Genomic DNA, 13,370 nt, shown 5'->3' on the forward strand with positions numbered 1-13,370 from the left:
CGATTTCTTAAGTAACGATTTTCTTATTTTGTTGTAATTAAAAAACGAATGTCTGTAGAAACTTGAAAATTTCACTGAATGTTTATATTAGAATTTTCTATATACGATAAAATTTTGAAAATAATTTGACTTTTTGAGCTGTTTACGGACATTGTAAGTTATCAATTTTTTAAATTTTTTTTTCTATAAATATCAATATAGTTTTATCTCTTGGGCCAAAAAGTGTAAAAAAATAATACAGGGCTCCTGATACATTGTTACAATAGCAGTTGAAAAATATTACAAATACATAGGCACAATTTTTTTTTATAAGCATTTGAAATTAAAATCTTGACAAAATTTATCAAATTTAAAATTGAATAATTATTTTGTAGTTAAAAATGTATAAAATGTTCAACTTTTATATCTAAGGATTGAAAATTTAAAACAAGATTCCACGGAAATATTTAATTCTGTTACCAAAAATTCTAAGAAATACATAAGCACAGTTTATTTTTATAGTAATTACATATAGAAAAACCTAGAATAACTATTTTAGTCATTTTGTTGTGATTGTATAATATTATTCTTGGGTACTTGAAACTTCTAAAGTATACTATTATATATCTATGATAGTACCACGGTTTGTTGTTGATTTATAACACGTTACCTAATGGATATTGTGATATGATTAATTTGAAAATTATTAATAATACTATAGATAAGTAGGTATACCTATATAATATGTATGTCTAATATCTAGACTGACAAACCGTCTCCGCTCAAAATCGTTTTTCTTATACAGTGATATTATATCATTGAATTCAAATTTAATACTATCCATTATACAGTGATCCACTTGTAACCTACTGTACAGCAGAGCGACATCCACTTACCCACCTTTTTATATATGGGACGTATTACTGCTACCTTCCATTCTTCTGGTATCTGTTCTTGTTGCCATATTAGGGGACACCAACCCCGGATTAATACATTTCGAGGCCCTGGGGCCAAAGTTTTAAAAGAGGCCCCTGTACGAAAAAAAAAAAAATAATAGCTTGTTACGTACGTTATGTTTATAATGTATATATTATTTAATGTTAGGTACCTGTTATAATAAATATATATAGATATTAGGTACTTGGCAATAAATAATGCATCATTTATTTATAAATTATAATGTATGAGCTTTTTTCTTCGCTTAATAATCATCAATTTTTTTAAGGTGATTTATGCAGTGTTATAGCCTATAACGAAAAAAGTAATGGACAAGTCTGAGGCCCCTTTATAAATTTAAACTATTGAGGCCCAGGGGCCATGCCTCCTCTGGACCCCCCCTTAATCCAGGCTTGGGGGACACCACAATAAAAAAAAACACGCCACGTGTAATACCTTATGCTTTTATACAACATGGACGATGTGATATAATGTCATTAAACAAGTATATGTGGTGTGAAAACTTACGCGACGCTGCAGTCATCATATACAATATACATCGAGTACATCGAAGTAATATCTATATAAGGAGTCTTTTATTTTTTAGAGGTGCACAAGTTCCCTCAGCATATGTCCCTAGTTGCGCCAATGTACCTATACAACTTGACGCGGTAATGCTATTTTTATTCTTTATGAAAACGTTTTACTTATTTTAGGTATGTTTTTCTTAAACATTAAGAAATTGCGCAAGATCTTAATTCTAAATTGTAATCGTTCTATGATTATAGCTATATAATTCCATGCAAGAAATAATTGTAAATGATTAGGTTTTTTTTATTATTAGTTAAGATAATAGGCACTTTAAAATTGTTAAAAAACTGAAAACTTTAATAGTTTAATGAGTTAATAATAATATTCATAAATTTCATATTATTAAAATGCTTGTAATTTAGAACGTATACTATTATTTTATACCTAGTATAAGCTAATGTAAGGTAATAGTTATAGCTAACATCAATTAGAAAACATACGAATATATTATATAGGTAACAAATTATGATTATCATATAGGTAATAAAAATTATCGCAACTTAGACCACATACGTACAGCGTACTTATCTAATATACAATTTTAAGTTGTATATTATGCGTATTAGTGGTTGGTATTAAAGGATTTAGAATAAATGTGCAGCAAAAAAACAACTTATGTAAATACATGTTATATTATTATGCTTTTATTAATAGCATATTTTTAATAATACTTATTGCCTATAATTTCTAAATAGGTATTTAATATTAGCTGTCTTGTACCTAACTATTATTCAATTATTGGCTATACGCCACACGGTTATACATATCATGTATTGATTTGTTCATACAATTTAAATCTTTATACTTTATATAAGATAAACCTAATTATTTTTTTTACACATAACATGATTTTATATTTACAAACCATTGTATTTCACGCTCACGCTTATTCTATTCATATTATCAAAACGACAAAATGGTCAATTTCGCTTCGATAAAATCACAATATAATTATGTAAATACCCAATAATAGTTAGCCAGTTGACACAATGACAACGAACTATATTATACATAACGCTATTGAATAGTTAAAGCATAGATTAATAATATGGTGTTTAAGTGTACTTATATTATCATATATTCAAATTCATATCCTATATGTTTATAGGTAGGCATAGTATAATGGTACCAATTGAAGGAAGAATGTAATAGGTTATTATAGGTACCCAAAAATAAATAGTTCAATGGCCAGTGGGTCATGCGATTAGGTTCCGGGGTTGAGGGTTTCAAAGTACACTTATCAAACTACATTTTTGTGTGTTGCTATATTGACGATTACGGATTAATTAAAAACATATTCTTAAGATGACACTTCCCCGTATGTGTTGTCACAGTCTTACAAATGTAAAACAATGCGAAAACTATTTTGCGCCGGTAAGAAGTAAGAACCATTCAGGTTGTTTAGCTTGAACTTAGTCTGAGTGGTTCTTACCCGCTCTTAACAGTTTTACATTTTTAAAACGGAGACCGCGAGACAACACATGTAGCGTTCTCTTAAATTAAATACCTACCTGAATTACAACATAATAGGATTTTGATGATTTTTGACTGATGGAAAACTTGCACATTCAATGCAATGAATCAATAGTCTCTTTAAGTTTAAAATATCTTTACCAAACTTAACCGTATTATTTACTTGTGTTTTAAATAACAGATCTACAACTAGGTAGATGGTTAATGGATTATAATATATATTTTTATATATAGGGATAAAATCATTTTAACTAATATCTAAATATTTTATTCAGACCTAGTTTTCAACAGTAGGTAATCATAGTAATAATAATAAATTGAAATATTTTCATCAAGTTCAGAAAATCAGAAACTACAACCCTTCAGATGAATATTACTATTTTTAAATTAGATAGTTATTTTTTTTTTTTTAATATCTAGCCATCTAGGGAATCAAAGTAAATAGGTATCAATTAATTATACATTTTTATATTATAATTTAGGTAATTGATCACTATAATATGCACGAGCTTAATTTAATTTTTTGATTTATTCTAAAATAACTTAACTATTTCAAGTATGGTATTGATATCCATAGTAATGGGGATTTTAAATATTCACATAAATAAACTAAGAATAATGAAAATGTAAATAGGTAATATAATGTCATTGTCACTTTTATTTATATTAATTATATTATTAAAACATCTAAATTCAAATTGTGTTGTACACCTATACTATAAAATAAATAAATAATGGTAGCAGTTAATTAGTGTAGGTTAAACATAATTTAACTTGTAAGAAGTAAATACTATGATATTACCTAGTCGACCCATGGTGTAAATATTTACATAGAAATATAGAATGTTTAAAAATAAAAATGCTTAGTTTGGCACACAATATATTATATTAGAAGGAATAAATTATCAAGAAATACTTCAATGTGTACTTCTAAAAGTTTACCGTTGTAAGTCCAATAGGTGGAATAATAGTAGATTTTCTAGTGGGTCTTCTAGGTTGTGGAGAGAGTACTGTACCAGTATGTCTACTTCCTGTTGAATGTCGTCGTATAGGTATTATCCCGGCAAATCTCCTTCTTGATGGAGGTGCGTCTCCATCTGTAGAGGGAACTTGGAGAAAGTTTGAAGTTGTACTCGATATAGTATTATTACTCATTTTTACAAATATATATATAAAAAAAAAATACAAGTAAATAATTAAAACAAAACTGTTTTATTAATGTTTAACAAAAAAAATGACACCTATATTACTAAACAATTAGGCTTATCTAACATAGTGAAATGAGCTATCTAATCTTAATGTTTCAATTGGTTAAAGGTGTTTTATCTTTGTGTGTGTGTATATAAAAACTTTAAAGTACAAATATTGATGATTTCATTTTTTATTTTATTTTGACAATAAGGTAAGTAAAAAATAATAAAATAAAATACATTAAGTGATGAATAATTTTTCATATGACAAAAAAAAATACTAACAAAAATAAATTAATAGGTAGGTATACCAAATCATTCAATAATATGAATCAATATTATTTATGAACTACTGCCGTCATTTATAAACAGATGTCCAATAAGTAAGGGTTCTTCAGTTTCAATAGCAACTTCTACAATTATCCCAACCATTTCACACTTTAATTTATGCAATAACCATCCATTTTCTAATGTCAAGTTATATATTTTAGAGTCAGGAATAATACAGCTGTAGTCATCGCAGTTATTGAAAAACATATTATTATCTCCCTGAATGCCAAACTCCATTTTATATGGCATTCCATATGGATCTAATGCACCCAAAAATATTTTGTGGGAGTCATAGGGCTTTAATGCTTTAACAGTTATTTCAAAATATAATGTTGATTTAATTTCAAAATGACAAACAAATATCCTATGATAAGAAGTGTTTTCATTGTTACCATTTAGTCTTAGGCAACCGCCGCCTATAACTGCTTCACCGTCAACATAAGAATTACAAGGAAAGTTACCATCTTGTAAACATAATGGAACAGATGGTTGATAATTTAGTTTTGATAAATCATACCAGGCATCCAAAGAAGACAAAACAAAGTTTTCAATTTTCTTTGATCCATAACCTCGACAAAAGTATGTAGTAAATGGTAAAGTACAAGGAATGTGAATATACAAAAAAGGGTAAAGTTTTCTCCAAAATGTATCTTCCACTACATTGAATTTATTCTTATCACTTAATGTCTCATAGGTCCAACCAGGAGCAAAAATTGCAACAGATAAGTCATATTTTCTAATTATTTCTAATGATTTGTAAGAATCAAGGCCTCCAATGCAATTCCTACCAAATACATCTACTCCAACATACACATCAATAACTCTATTTCCAGCATTAGCAACAGATTTTGCAAGATCTTCTTCAGTCCAATTATAGTTAAGAAATATACCATCACAAGCTTGAAATGCTAATTTGTTATGATTATTTAGTTGATTTTGCCAAATAAGTTTTCCGGTTTCCATACTTACAGAATCATACCAAATAACTTCAGAATGTGTTATTGCAGTCTTCAGTTTAGTTCTTAATAAGCTTACTGTTTCTATCATATTCTCAATGTTTTCCGATTCTAATTCGTTTTCAACATTAAAAAGGTAACCGTCAAATTTATAATATTTACATATTTCCACTAACTTATCTACTAAATTGTCTCGTTTTTCTAAATTACTAAATACTTGTAACCATAAAGTGTTTCCATCAGTCCATTCTGTAATTAATGTTCCAAGAACTTTAACACCGTGTTTATGGGCTGCATTTATCCAACCAATTGGTGGTATAGTTATAAAATGATGGCTAAAATAAACAAATGTATCTATTACAGACCAATTATAAAATGTATACTCATTACTAGATTTTGTTCCATTTACAAATCTATCATTTAAATAACCCCCTTGCATGTCATGACATATGAGTGTTTTTGGAAGGCCTTGATTATGCAACCTTTTTGATGTTAAGAAACGTTCATGACATTTATAATCTCTGCCATTAATAGAATAATTAGCACGATCCTTCAAATGTATAACAGGAAGAGATTCAGACAATGGCTTCCATAATAATGCTTCTTCTAAAGATTTTATTGGCAATACTTCAGTAATTTCCATTTCTGTAATATCAATATAAGTAATATAAAAATCTTTAAATGTTTTCCAATAATCAATAACTTACCATTCAAAATAAATTAACAATGAATAACATAAATAACAATAACTGGACAACTAATATTATAAGAGTATTCAGAATAACTATAAACTTAAAATTACAACTTTCAACATATAGAAACTACCTAGCAGCTAACAAGTAAAAAATATAACTTGACTCAAGAATGCTAGATAGTGGATACACAAAATATATTGAAATAAGTATCCGTCATTCCGTCCTATCCTATTTATATCAGAGAAAAAATATAATTTACTATTTAGCATATTTCACTATCAATAGTCAATATTATTGATGTTGGCGCCATAATTAGATGGATATGAAAAGTGATATAATATAATTATAATATATCCACCATGGACTAAGATATATAGTCCGTGATATTCACCTTGGGGCTTGGAAGTTGGAACCACTTGGAAACACGCAAAAAAAAGAAAAAATAGAACATTCACAACCGAGGTCTCGGCATTGAACACTAGCAACACTCGGACAATGGATACTGTTCTAGAGGTTAGGTTAACTTCACATACTAATTACATGATATATAAATATATGACATATTAGGATATTACAACTTTAGACTTTACATATTCTACGCTAGCTGCTAGCATAGATAAAATATTAGTATTAAATGTAATGATAAATATTAAATCTATGGATAACGTCCTATCTGTGAAGAATGAAATTATATGAATTGAGGCCATGGCCCACGGACTCGGCGAATAAGGATTTATAATGTCTTAGTTCGTGCAGTGGTCCTTTGAAAAATTAAAAATATTGTACCATCAATTTTTTTATGTAGCGTTGTCATGAATGGCCTGGTGATACCACCCCACAGTTTTCCCGGAGTGATAAGAACGTTGTTATCGTGTTTTTGATATTTGAACACTGCCATCAACACGGAGAATACGACTTGTTTACAAAATATACCAGGTTACATTAGGTTAAGCGCAAAAACACGCCTTTTTTTACAAATTTACAATATACAGCATACACCACAGAAATTAGAAGTTAAAAGTATAGAACATTTTACATTATTATACAGTAACTACACTACAACTGTTGTAGTTAATAATTATGACTACGTTAAAAAACAACATTCTGCAAGGAAAAAGTATAGCCGATACAGTTTCTAAAATGGAATCTGGCGAGGTAAGGAATTTAATCCATAAACTAAATTAATCAAATAAATAATGATAACACAAAAGGATTTATCAAAATGCGTTCGTCTGTAGATTGCATATATTATGTGATTCAATAGTACAATGCTAACTATTACACGTCCGTCATTCCAGGCACCTTTAATTGAAATAAAGGCAATTCTCTTTGCAAACTAATTGTTGTCATTTTCAATTATTTAGAGTCTAAACATGAACCCATTAGAAAATATGTCATCATACCATTGGAAACTACTAAAATTGAAGGGTCGATTGGATACTATTACAGAACGTATGACAAAAAGAAAAAGTGGAACATTGGAACCGTATACTACATACATGGACGAAGATTCCACAGATAAAATTGATAAATTTTTGTTAATGAGTCAAGTAAAACCATTGGAGTCAGATGACGATGATATGGACTTAGATAAAATTATATAATATTTTGTTTTTTAATGTAAATAAATAATGTAATATAAGTATATCATAGACATAAATTTCAATATTGTTGTAATACTATTTTTTTGTTTCACTTTCAATTTCAATCACATTTTCTTTGCATATTTTATCAACTAGATTATTAAATACTTCAAATTGGTCAGCAAAAACATGATGACCCGCATTCGGTATAGTCTATTACATGAAAAAACCAATATTAATTATTGTTAATAAAGTACCTATATTAATTAAAATAGCTAAGATATTATATTACCTCAACTTGAACTAAATTATTTTCTCTTTCTAATTTAATTTTTTGTCCAATACTTTGATCCATCCAAGTGTTTTGTCCATAAATCAATGTAATGGGCACTCTTTTATCTAAATGATGTATACGTTTAATCATTGGGTTTTTTGCCCAACCAAAACCAGTAACTAATGAAGTAAAAGCGCTTTCGCCCCTAAAACAAATATAATATAGACCTTTATTACATTATTATAAGTTATAAGGTGATTTATGAATATAAATTATTCAATAGGTATCTCTACAAACATAAAAATAACCTAAGTTTGCAAATAGATATAAATATACTAGTATAGTTTTAATTGTTAGTACATTTAGTACTTACTAAATAATCAATGTTAAAAGGACGCTATAATTTCACGTGTTGTCTCTGTTTTACACATGTTAAACATAGTAAATGAATGACTGTATTATTACTACAGTTTATTTATAGTTAACACTAAGGCATATATATTATCGAATTTGAAGAGAATATTCACTGGGTCTCTGAGGATAGATTTTTTCAAAGGTGGGCATTAAATAGTTTAAGTTAAGTTAAAAAGTTTATTTTTTTTTTAACTTTTCAACTTAACTAGTTAGTTTATTTTCTAATCAACTTATGAATTTAACTAGTTTAATTTATAGTTGAAATAACTTAGCTTTTCTCAGTTGAATTAAAAAAAAATCCATCAATTTAAAAACATTCTGAAATTTTTCGTTTATACGTAAATATTACTATATCAGTATAAAAAATAAAAATAAACAAATACTATAATAACACAAACATCCCTGTTATTTTTCTTGATAACATACATTTTGTGTATATTAATATATTTTATTAAGTAGTAAATTATATATTGCGTGAGTTGCAATTATAAATGTTTTTAGTAAAATTAATACAGTCAACTCGCGATATAACGAAAATCTTGATATAACGAATAAAACTACCGGTCCCTTGAAAATATCGCGGTATAATATAATTTCGATGTAACGAACTTTCGATATAACGAATTTTTTTCTCGGTCCCTTGAAATTCGTTATATCGCGAGTTGACTGTAATTTTAAAATACAAATTGACAATTGTTACGTTTTAATGTTATATAACATCTCATCTTCACGTATTATAACATTCAATTTCTATACAATATAAAAAAATATATTTGTTAAATTATTAATTTGAGATGAGTATAGTTTAAATTAGTAAATAATAGAAAAGTGAAAGGTTATACGGTGTACATTATGATAAAAATTCAATAAAATTGGTTTTTATTATTTATAAATTAGAAAGTAGAAAGACACATTCACTCTTTATATAATAAACATACTAATTAAAAAAAATATAGATTAACTTTTTTTAACTGAGTTAAGTTAATATTTTTTTCTGTATTAACTTTTAACTTATCGAGTTAAATTTATAATTTATAAACTGTTAACTTTTAACTTATCAATCATGTGTCCTCTTAACTTAACTTGAGTAAATTATTTTCATTAACTTACCCACCTTTGGATTTTTTTCGTATTTCAATTTTAATACGAACAATATGAATTTGAAAAAGTTAATTATTTAATTCTTATGATAGCTTGATCTTGCTCTAAGCTAATATCCTTCATAAATAAATTCAACGATATGTAAATTAGCTATGAATATACTGTAGTAAGAATCCGATTTTTAGATATGCTTTAAAGGCAACACATCGGGTATAGTGTCTTTTAAGAATGTATATGGTCTTAATTTAGATATAATTGACATAGGACGCCTTACCCGCATATGTTGTCTCCGTCTTACAAGTGCGTAACATAGCAAATTGTACGTTCGACAAACACGTGTAGCTCTGTTAGTTTAAAAATTAGAGTGAATTTACCTCTTATAAAATGTAAAGGTAAGATTATTATCTAGGCAACTTTATGGGCTTTTTATTATAATTTAATTTTAAAGTGAGTTATGAATATTTTAAAATTTTAAATTGTTTGTACACATGCGGGTCTCACGTCCTCTTAAAGTATTATAAAATCATTTATTTTGTGATCTGATGAGTGTTTTGTTTTTCAACTCCTAAAGATGGAGACAACATAATATGCGGTCGAGGCGTTCTCTTAAGGAATGTTTGCCTAGTAGCTTTTAGACACAACTACTAGCCTGGATATAGTTGGTGTCCAGAAAATAGATACAGAGCATTCGGAATAGTGCAATACTGCACTTAAACATTTTAACTTATTTTAAAAACTTTCTATCAACCTATAACAAGACAACCTATAACTGAAACACCTAAACTATATGTTTTTATTAGAAAATGAATGATAAAAATGTATATTATTTAGTACTCTGAAATAATAAACTAAACATACGTTGCACGTTGAGAATTACACTGAAATATATATTCTCCAATCACAGTTGATTGTTCTCCAAGTACAGGTTCGAACTTCTTCAGTATATCAGATCGCAAATTTGTCACTAACCATTGACCTTTAATATCAACAAGCACATAAAATCTTTGTATAAATATAAAATCTATTGTCTAAAAAAAAAAATATTTAAATTTACCATAAGGACCAGCAAATCTTACTGGCCATAGTGGATTTAATGATTTAAGAGCATAAAATAATCCTTTAGCCCACCAAGGAATTTTGCTCTTAATATTTTTGTTTTCTTCGGGAAATCCCCAAGGATCAGCAAGTATTAAATGGTGAACTCTATACAAAATATTTTAAAAACTACTAATTGGACAAGATAACTAGTGGTTATACCTTTCAGGGTGTTGTAAAGAATAAGCAGTAGCTAAATATCCTCCAAAACTATGGCCAAGAAGAATAAATTTTTCAAGTTTAATTTCTGATCTCCATTTTTCAATAGCATTTACAAATTGATGTTCCACTTGTTCAGGGTCTGTACTAAATTTTGGCCTAGAACTGCGACCAAAGCCCAATAAATCCATAGCATATACAGGTCTACGATTATTTGATATTTTGTCAACATTCATGCACCAAAGCCCAATACCAGCACCAAAACCATGTAATAAAACTACAGGTGTTTCACGTTTTTCAGTATTAACTTCTAATGTCCATATTTTATCTTCTTGTTCAACAACTGGACCTAGGTTAACATATCGAGTACGGTATGGAGATTGGACAACTAAAAATAATTGAGAAAATTGAAAAATAAAAACAAGAATAATGTAAAGGTAGATGTAAAGTACATGCAAATAATTTCCGTTCGGCTTCTTGTAAACATTTCCACGACATTGAGCTCCAAGGAAACCAGCTCCAAAAAGAACACCCTCTAAAACGGTAATAAAGAAATATTATATTCTCCATATATTCTTTCTATATTAAAGATACCTATGATCTATAAGGACAATAAATTAGATATCGCACCTGTATATTGATGAAGCCTCAGAGTCGATTACTTCAGTCATGATTGAAATATTTTTAATTTGTTATCTATGCATTTCAAAATTATTCGATACATTTGTATTAAAAAAAAATGAACGTACGTCAAAAATTGCACAATAGTATGCACCGAATATTGCGCAATAGTATTTACTATATAATTAACAGTCAACTGTTTTGTATATCAATAATTAATTTTGATATGCAATCTAATTTAATAAGTAAAAATAAGTTAATTTTTATTTTGTATTTATATCTGAGTAATGAGTAACTAACGTATGGTAAATTGTAATTAATGTAAATATTTTATAGATAACAAATTAGTTAAAAACAATAGTAAATGATAATCTCATCACAAAACAATTTGTTTTTTGTTTTGTCATAGACTCTCAGATACCGTAAAACAATTTTATTATTATTCTGTTTATACCAGGAAGTAGATAAAAAAAATAAAATATTTTAATAATTTAATTGGATGGGTTATTAGCTTAGATCATATACATCATGTATATGATCTAAGGTTATTAGCATGATTAAATATAGCCGTCTGCCGTGAGCACGATGTAGATAATACGAATATACAATGTAGTCACTTTCCTATGTTTGATACAATTTTTACTCGTATTTTATTGGCATTTAATGTGGGACTTGTCCGCCAGGAGCGCTAATACCAATTCTTTAAATAATTATAATATGTACCGTCATAGAACAATTATTATAGGGGTACCATAGTATACGCTTTAAAACTTTAGGAAAAATTTTGAAATTTTTTTTTGTAGATGTTAGTATTTTTATGCTCAATGTGTTGGTGAAATCAGAATTTACCAATCTTACTTAATTTTTATGTTATTGTTAATAAACAGCGTAAAAATTAATTGTAGGTTTTACGTGGTTTATTAACACAATAATAAAAAAAAGTAAGTAAGATAGGTAAATTTAGATTTCACCAAACTCGTTGAGCATAAAAATATAAACATTTCATAAAAATAAAAAACACAATTATTCCAAAAATCGAGCATTTTAAAGTTTTTCGTCTATAGCTTACAAATTAAGTTTGAGCGATTTTTTTAAGTATGTACTTGAAAATGAAGCATGCAAAAACACATATTTTGAATAATATTATTATTATTATAATATCCTTATTCCTTTGGTAATATTGATATTTATACATTATTGTAGCCTGTAGGCATGTAACACATTATTTACATAATTTTATATTTAATAGTATATTATAATTTATAAAATACAATTAATGGGTAGGTTAAATTATAAAAGGGAAATAGGCACGCAAAAGGCACACATTTTGATGAAAAAATTCCAAAAATTTTATTGGTAGGCATAGGCATTTGAGATTTTGGGGGGCTAATAGGGCTAATAGGGCCTTACTTTGATAATATTGAATAAGCTCCAAACAAAATGTAGGAAATGTTTGGGAGGACTATGGACTTTTTTTGGGGGGGGGGGGGCGTAGCCCCCCCTATTTGCGCTTATGTTGGTAGGTAAACTGCATTTATGCCAAACTTAAAGTTGAACTTTTGGATTTAAATCGTGATATTTTTGTGTACCAACTCAGAAATGTCATATCTATAAACTGTAATAAAGAATATTTAATTAATCATATTAATTACAATAATTATTAATCAGTGTGCCATTAGTCATTACTATGTCCATTTGTTCAGAGTATTTAAACGGAACCTGGATTTCCATATTAACTCATAATATGGACAAATTATACATTGTACTTTATTGTTTTAACCCTCTTATTATAACTCAGTTATCTTTATTTTTAAATGTATTATAGTATGTAACTATATTTATAACTAGGACTCAGATTTTGATGCACTTGCGTCTTTTATCTTTTTTTCTGGAATGCTTGACTCAATGTTTTCCGAGATATAAATGTGTTTCAAATACACACTATGCTCAATACATATTTTTCATATTTTAAA

General features: G+C 27.7%; 4 protein-coding genes across 7 annotated transcripts in view; 1 reads left to right on the top strand and 3 right to left on the bottom strand.

Moving 5' to 3' along the window:
* Nucleotides 1–4,230, bottom strand: part of LOC100159671 (E3 ubiquitin-protein ligase NEDD4) — a 25,957-nt gene extending 21,727 nt beyond the window's left edge. For both annotated transcript variants that reach the window (XM_001949884.5, XM_029490264.1), the window contains exon 1: nt 3,922–4,230. In XM_001949884.5, the coding sequence (XP_001949919.1) occupies nt 3,922–4,134 (213 nt within the window). In that variant the 5' untranslated portion in view covers nt 4,135–4,230. The remainder of the gene's footprint in view (nt 1–3,921) is intronic.
* On the bottom strand, nt 4,173–7,075 carry LOC100168559 (cytosolic endo-beta-N-acetylglucosaminidase). Of its 3 annotated transcripts, none has more exons than XM_016802522.2 (2): nt 6,937–7,075; nt 4,173–6,100 (listed from the first exon to the last, which is right to left on the bottom strand). In XM_016802522.2, the coding sequence occupies exons 1-2, from the start codon at nt 7,046–7,048 to the stop codon at nt 4,512–4,514; spliced, it is 1,701 nt and encodes a 566-aa protein (XP_016658011.1). In that variant the 5' UTR covers nt 7,049–7,075; the 3' UTR covers nt 4,173–4,511. The 3 variants fall into 3 exon arrangements, with proteins under 3 accessions (XP_016658011.1, XP_001949945.1, XP_003242930.1); XM_001949910.5 differs by lacking the exon at nt 6,937–7,075 and adding an exon at nt 6,542–6,766; XM_003242882.4 differs by lacking the exon at nt 6,937–7,075 and adding an exon at nt 6,163–6,766.
* On the top strand, nt 7,046–7,806 carry LOC100161724 (uncharacterized). Its single transcript, NM_001162652.2, is given in 2 exon segments — nt 7,046–7,305; nt 7,515–7,806. Coding segments are annotated over 2 exon segments (315 nt in total). The 5' UTR covers nt 7,046–7,230; the 3' UTR covers nt 7,755–7,806.
* LOC100163788 (protein ABHD4) lies at nt 7,747–11,696 on the bottom strand. The gene is made up of 7 exons (XM_001951772.5): nt 11,407–11,696; nt 11,229–11,311; nt 10,780–11,164; nt 10,577–10,725; nt 10,381–10,498; nt 8,026–8,212; nt 7,747–7,946 (listed from the first exon to the last, which is right to left on the bottom strand). Exons 1-7 carry the CDS (start codon nt 11,445–11,447, stop codon nt 7,830–7,832), a joined length of 1,080 nt encoding a protein of 359 aa, XP_001951807.1. The 5' UTR covers nt 11,448–11,696; the 3' UTR covers nt 7,747–7,829.
* Nucleotides 11,697–13,370: the final 1,674 nt, after the last annotated feature.

Source organism: Acyrthosiphon pisum, chromosome A2 (genome assembly GCF_005508785.2).
Source record: "Acyrthosiphon pisum isolate AL4f chromosome A2, pea_aphid_22Mar2018_4r6ur, whole genome shotgun sequence".
Taxonomy (NCBI): domain Eukaryota; kingdom Metazoa; phylum Arthropoda; class Insecta; order Hemiptera; family Aphididae; genus Acyrthosiphon; species Acyrthosiphon pisum.

Bases quoted from the DNA above. Each gene is read 5' to 3' on its own strand.
- LOC100168559 (XM_016802522.2), bottom strand. From the start codon at position 7,048: ATGGCAGTGTTCAAATATCAAAAACACGATAACAACGTTCTTATCACT. The intron at 6,101-6,936 runs GTACAATATTTT...TTGATATTACAG, and splicing joins GCTACATAAAAAAATTGATG to AAATGGAAATTACTGAAGTA.
- LOC100163788 (XM_001951772.5), bottom strand. From the start codon at position 11,447: ATGACTGAAGTAATCGACTCTGAGGCTTCATCAATATACAG. The intron at 10,499-10,576 runs GTAAATTTAAAT...TTGATATTAAAG, and splicing joins AAGATTTGCTGGTCCTTATG to GTCAATGGTTAGTGACAAAT. The intron at 7,947-8,025 runs GTAATATAATAT...TTCATGTAATAG, and splicing joins ATAATTTAGTTCAAGTTGAG to ACTATACCGAATGCGGGTCA.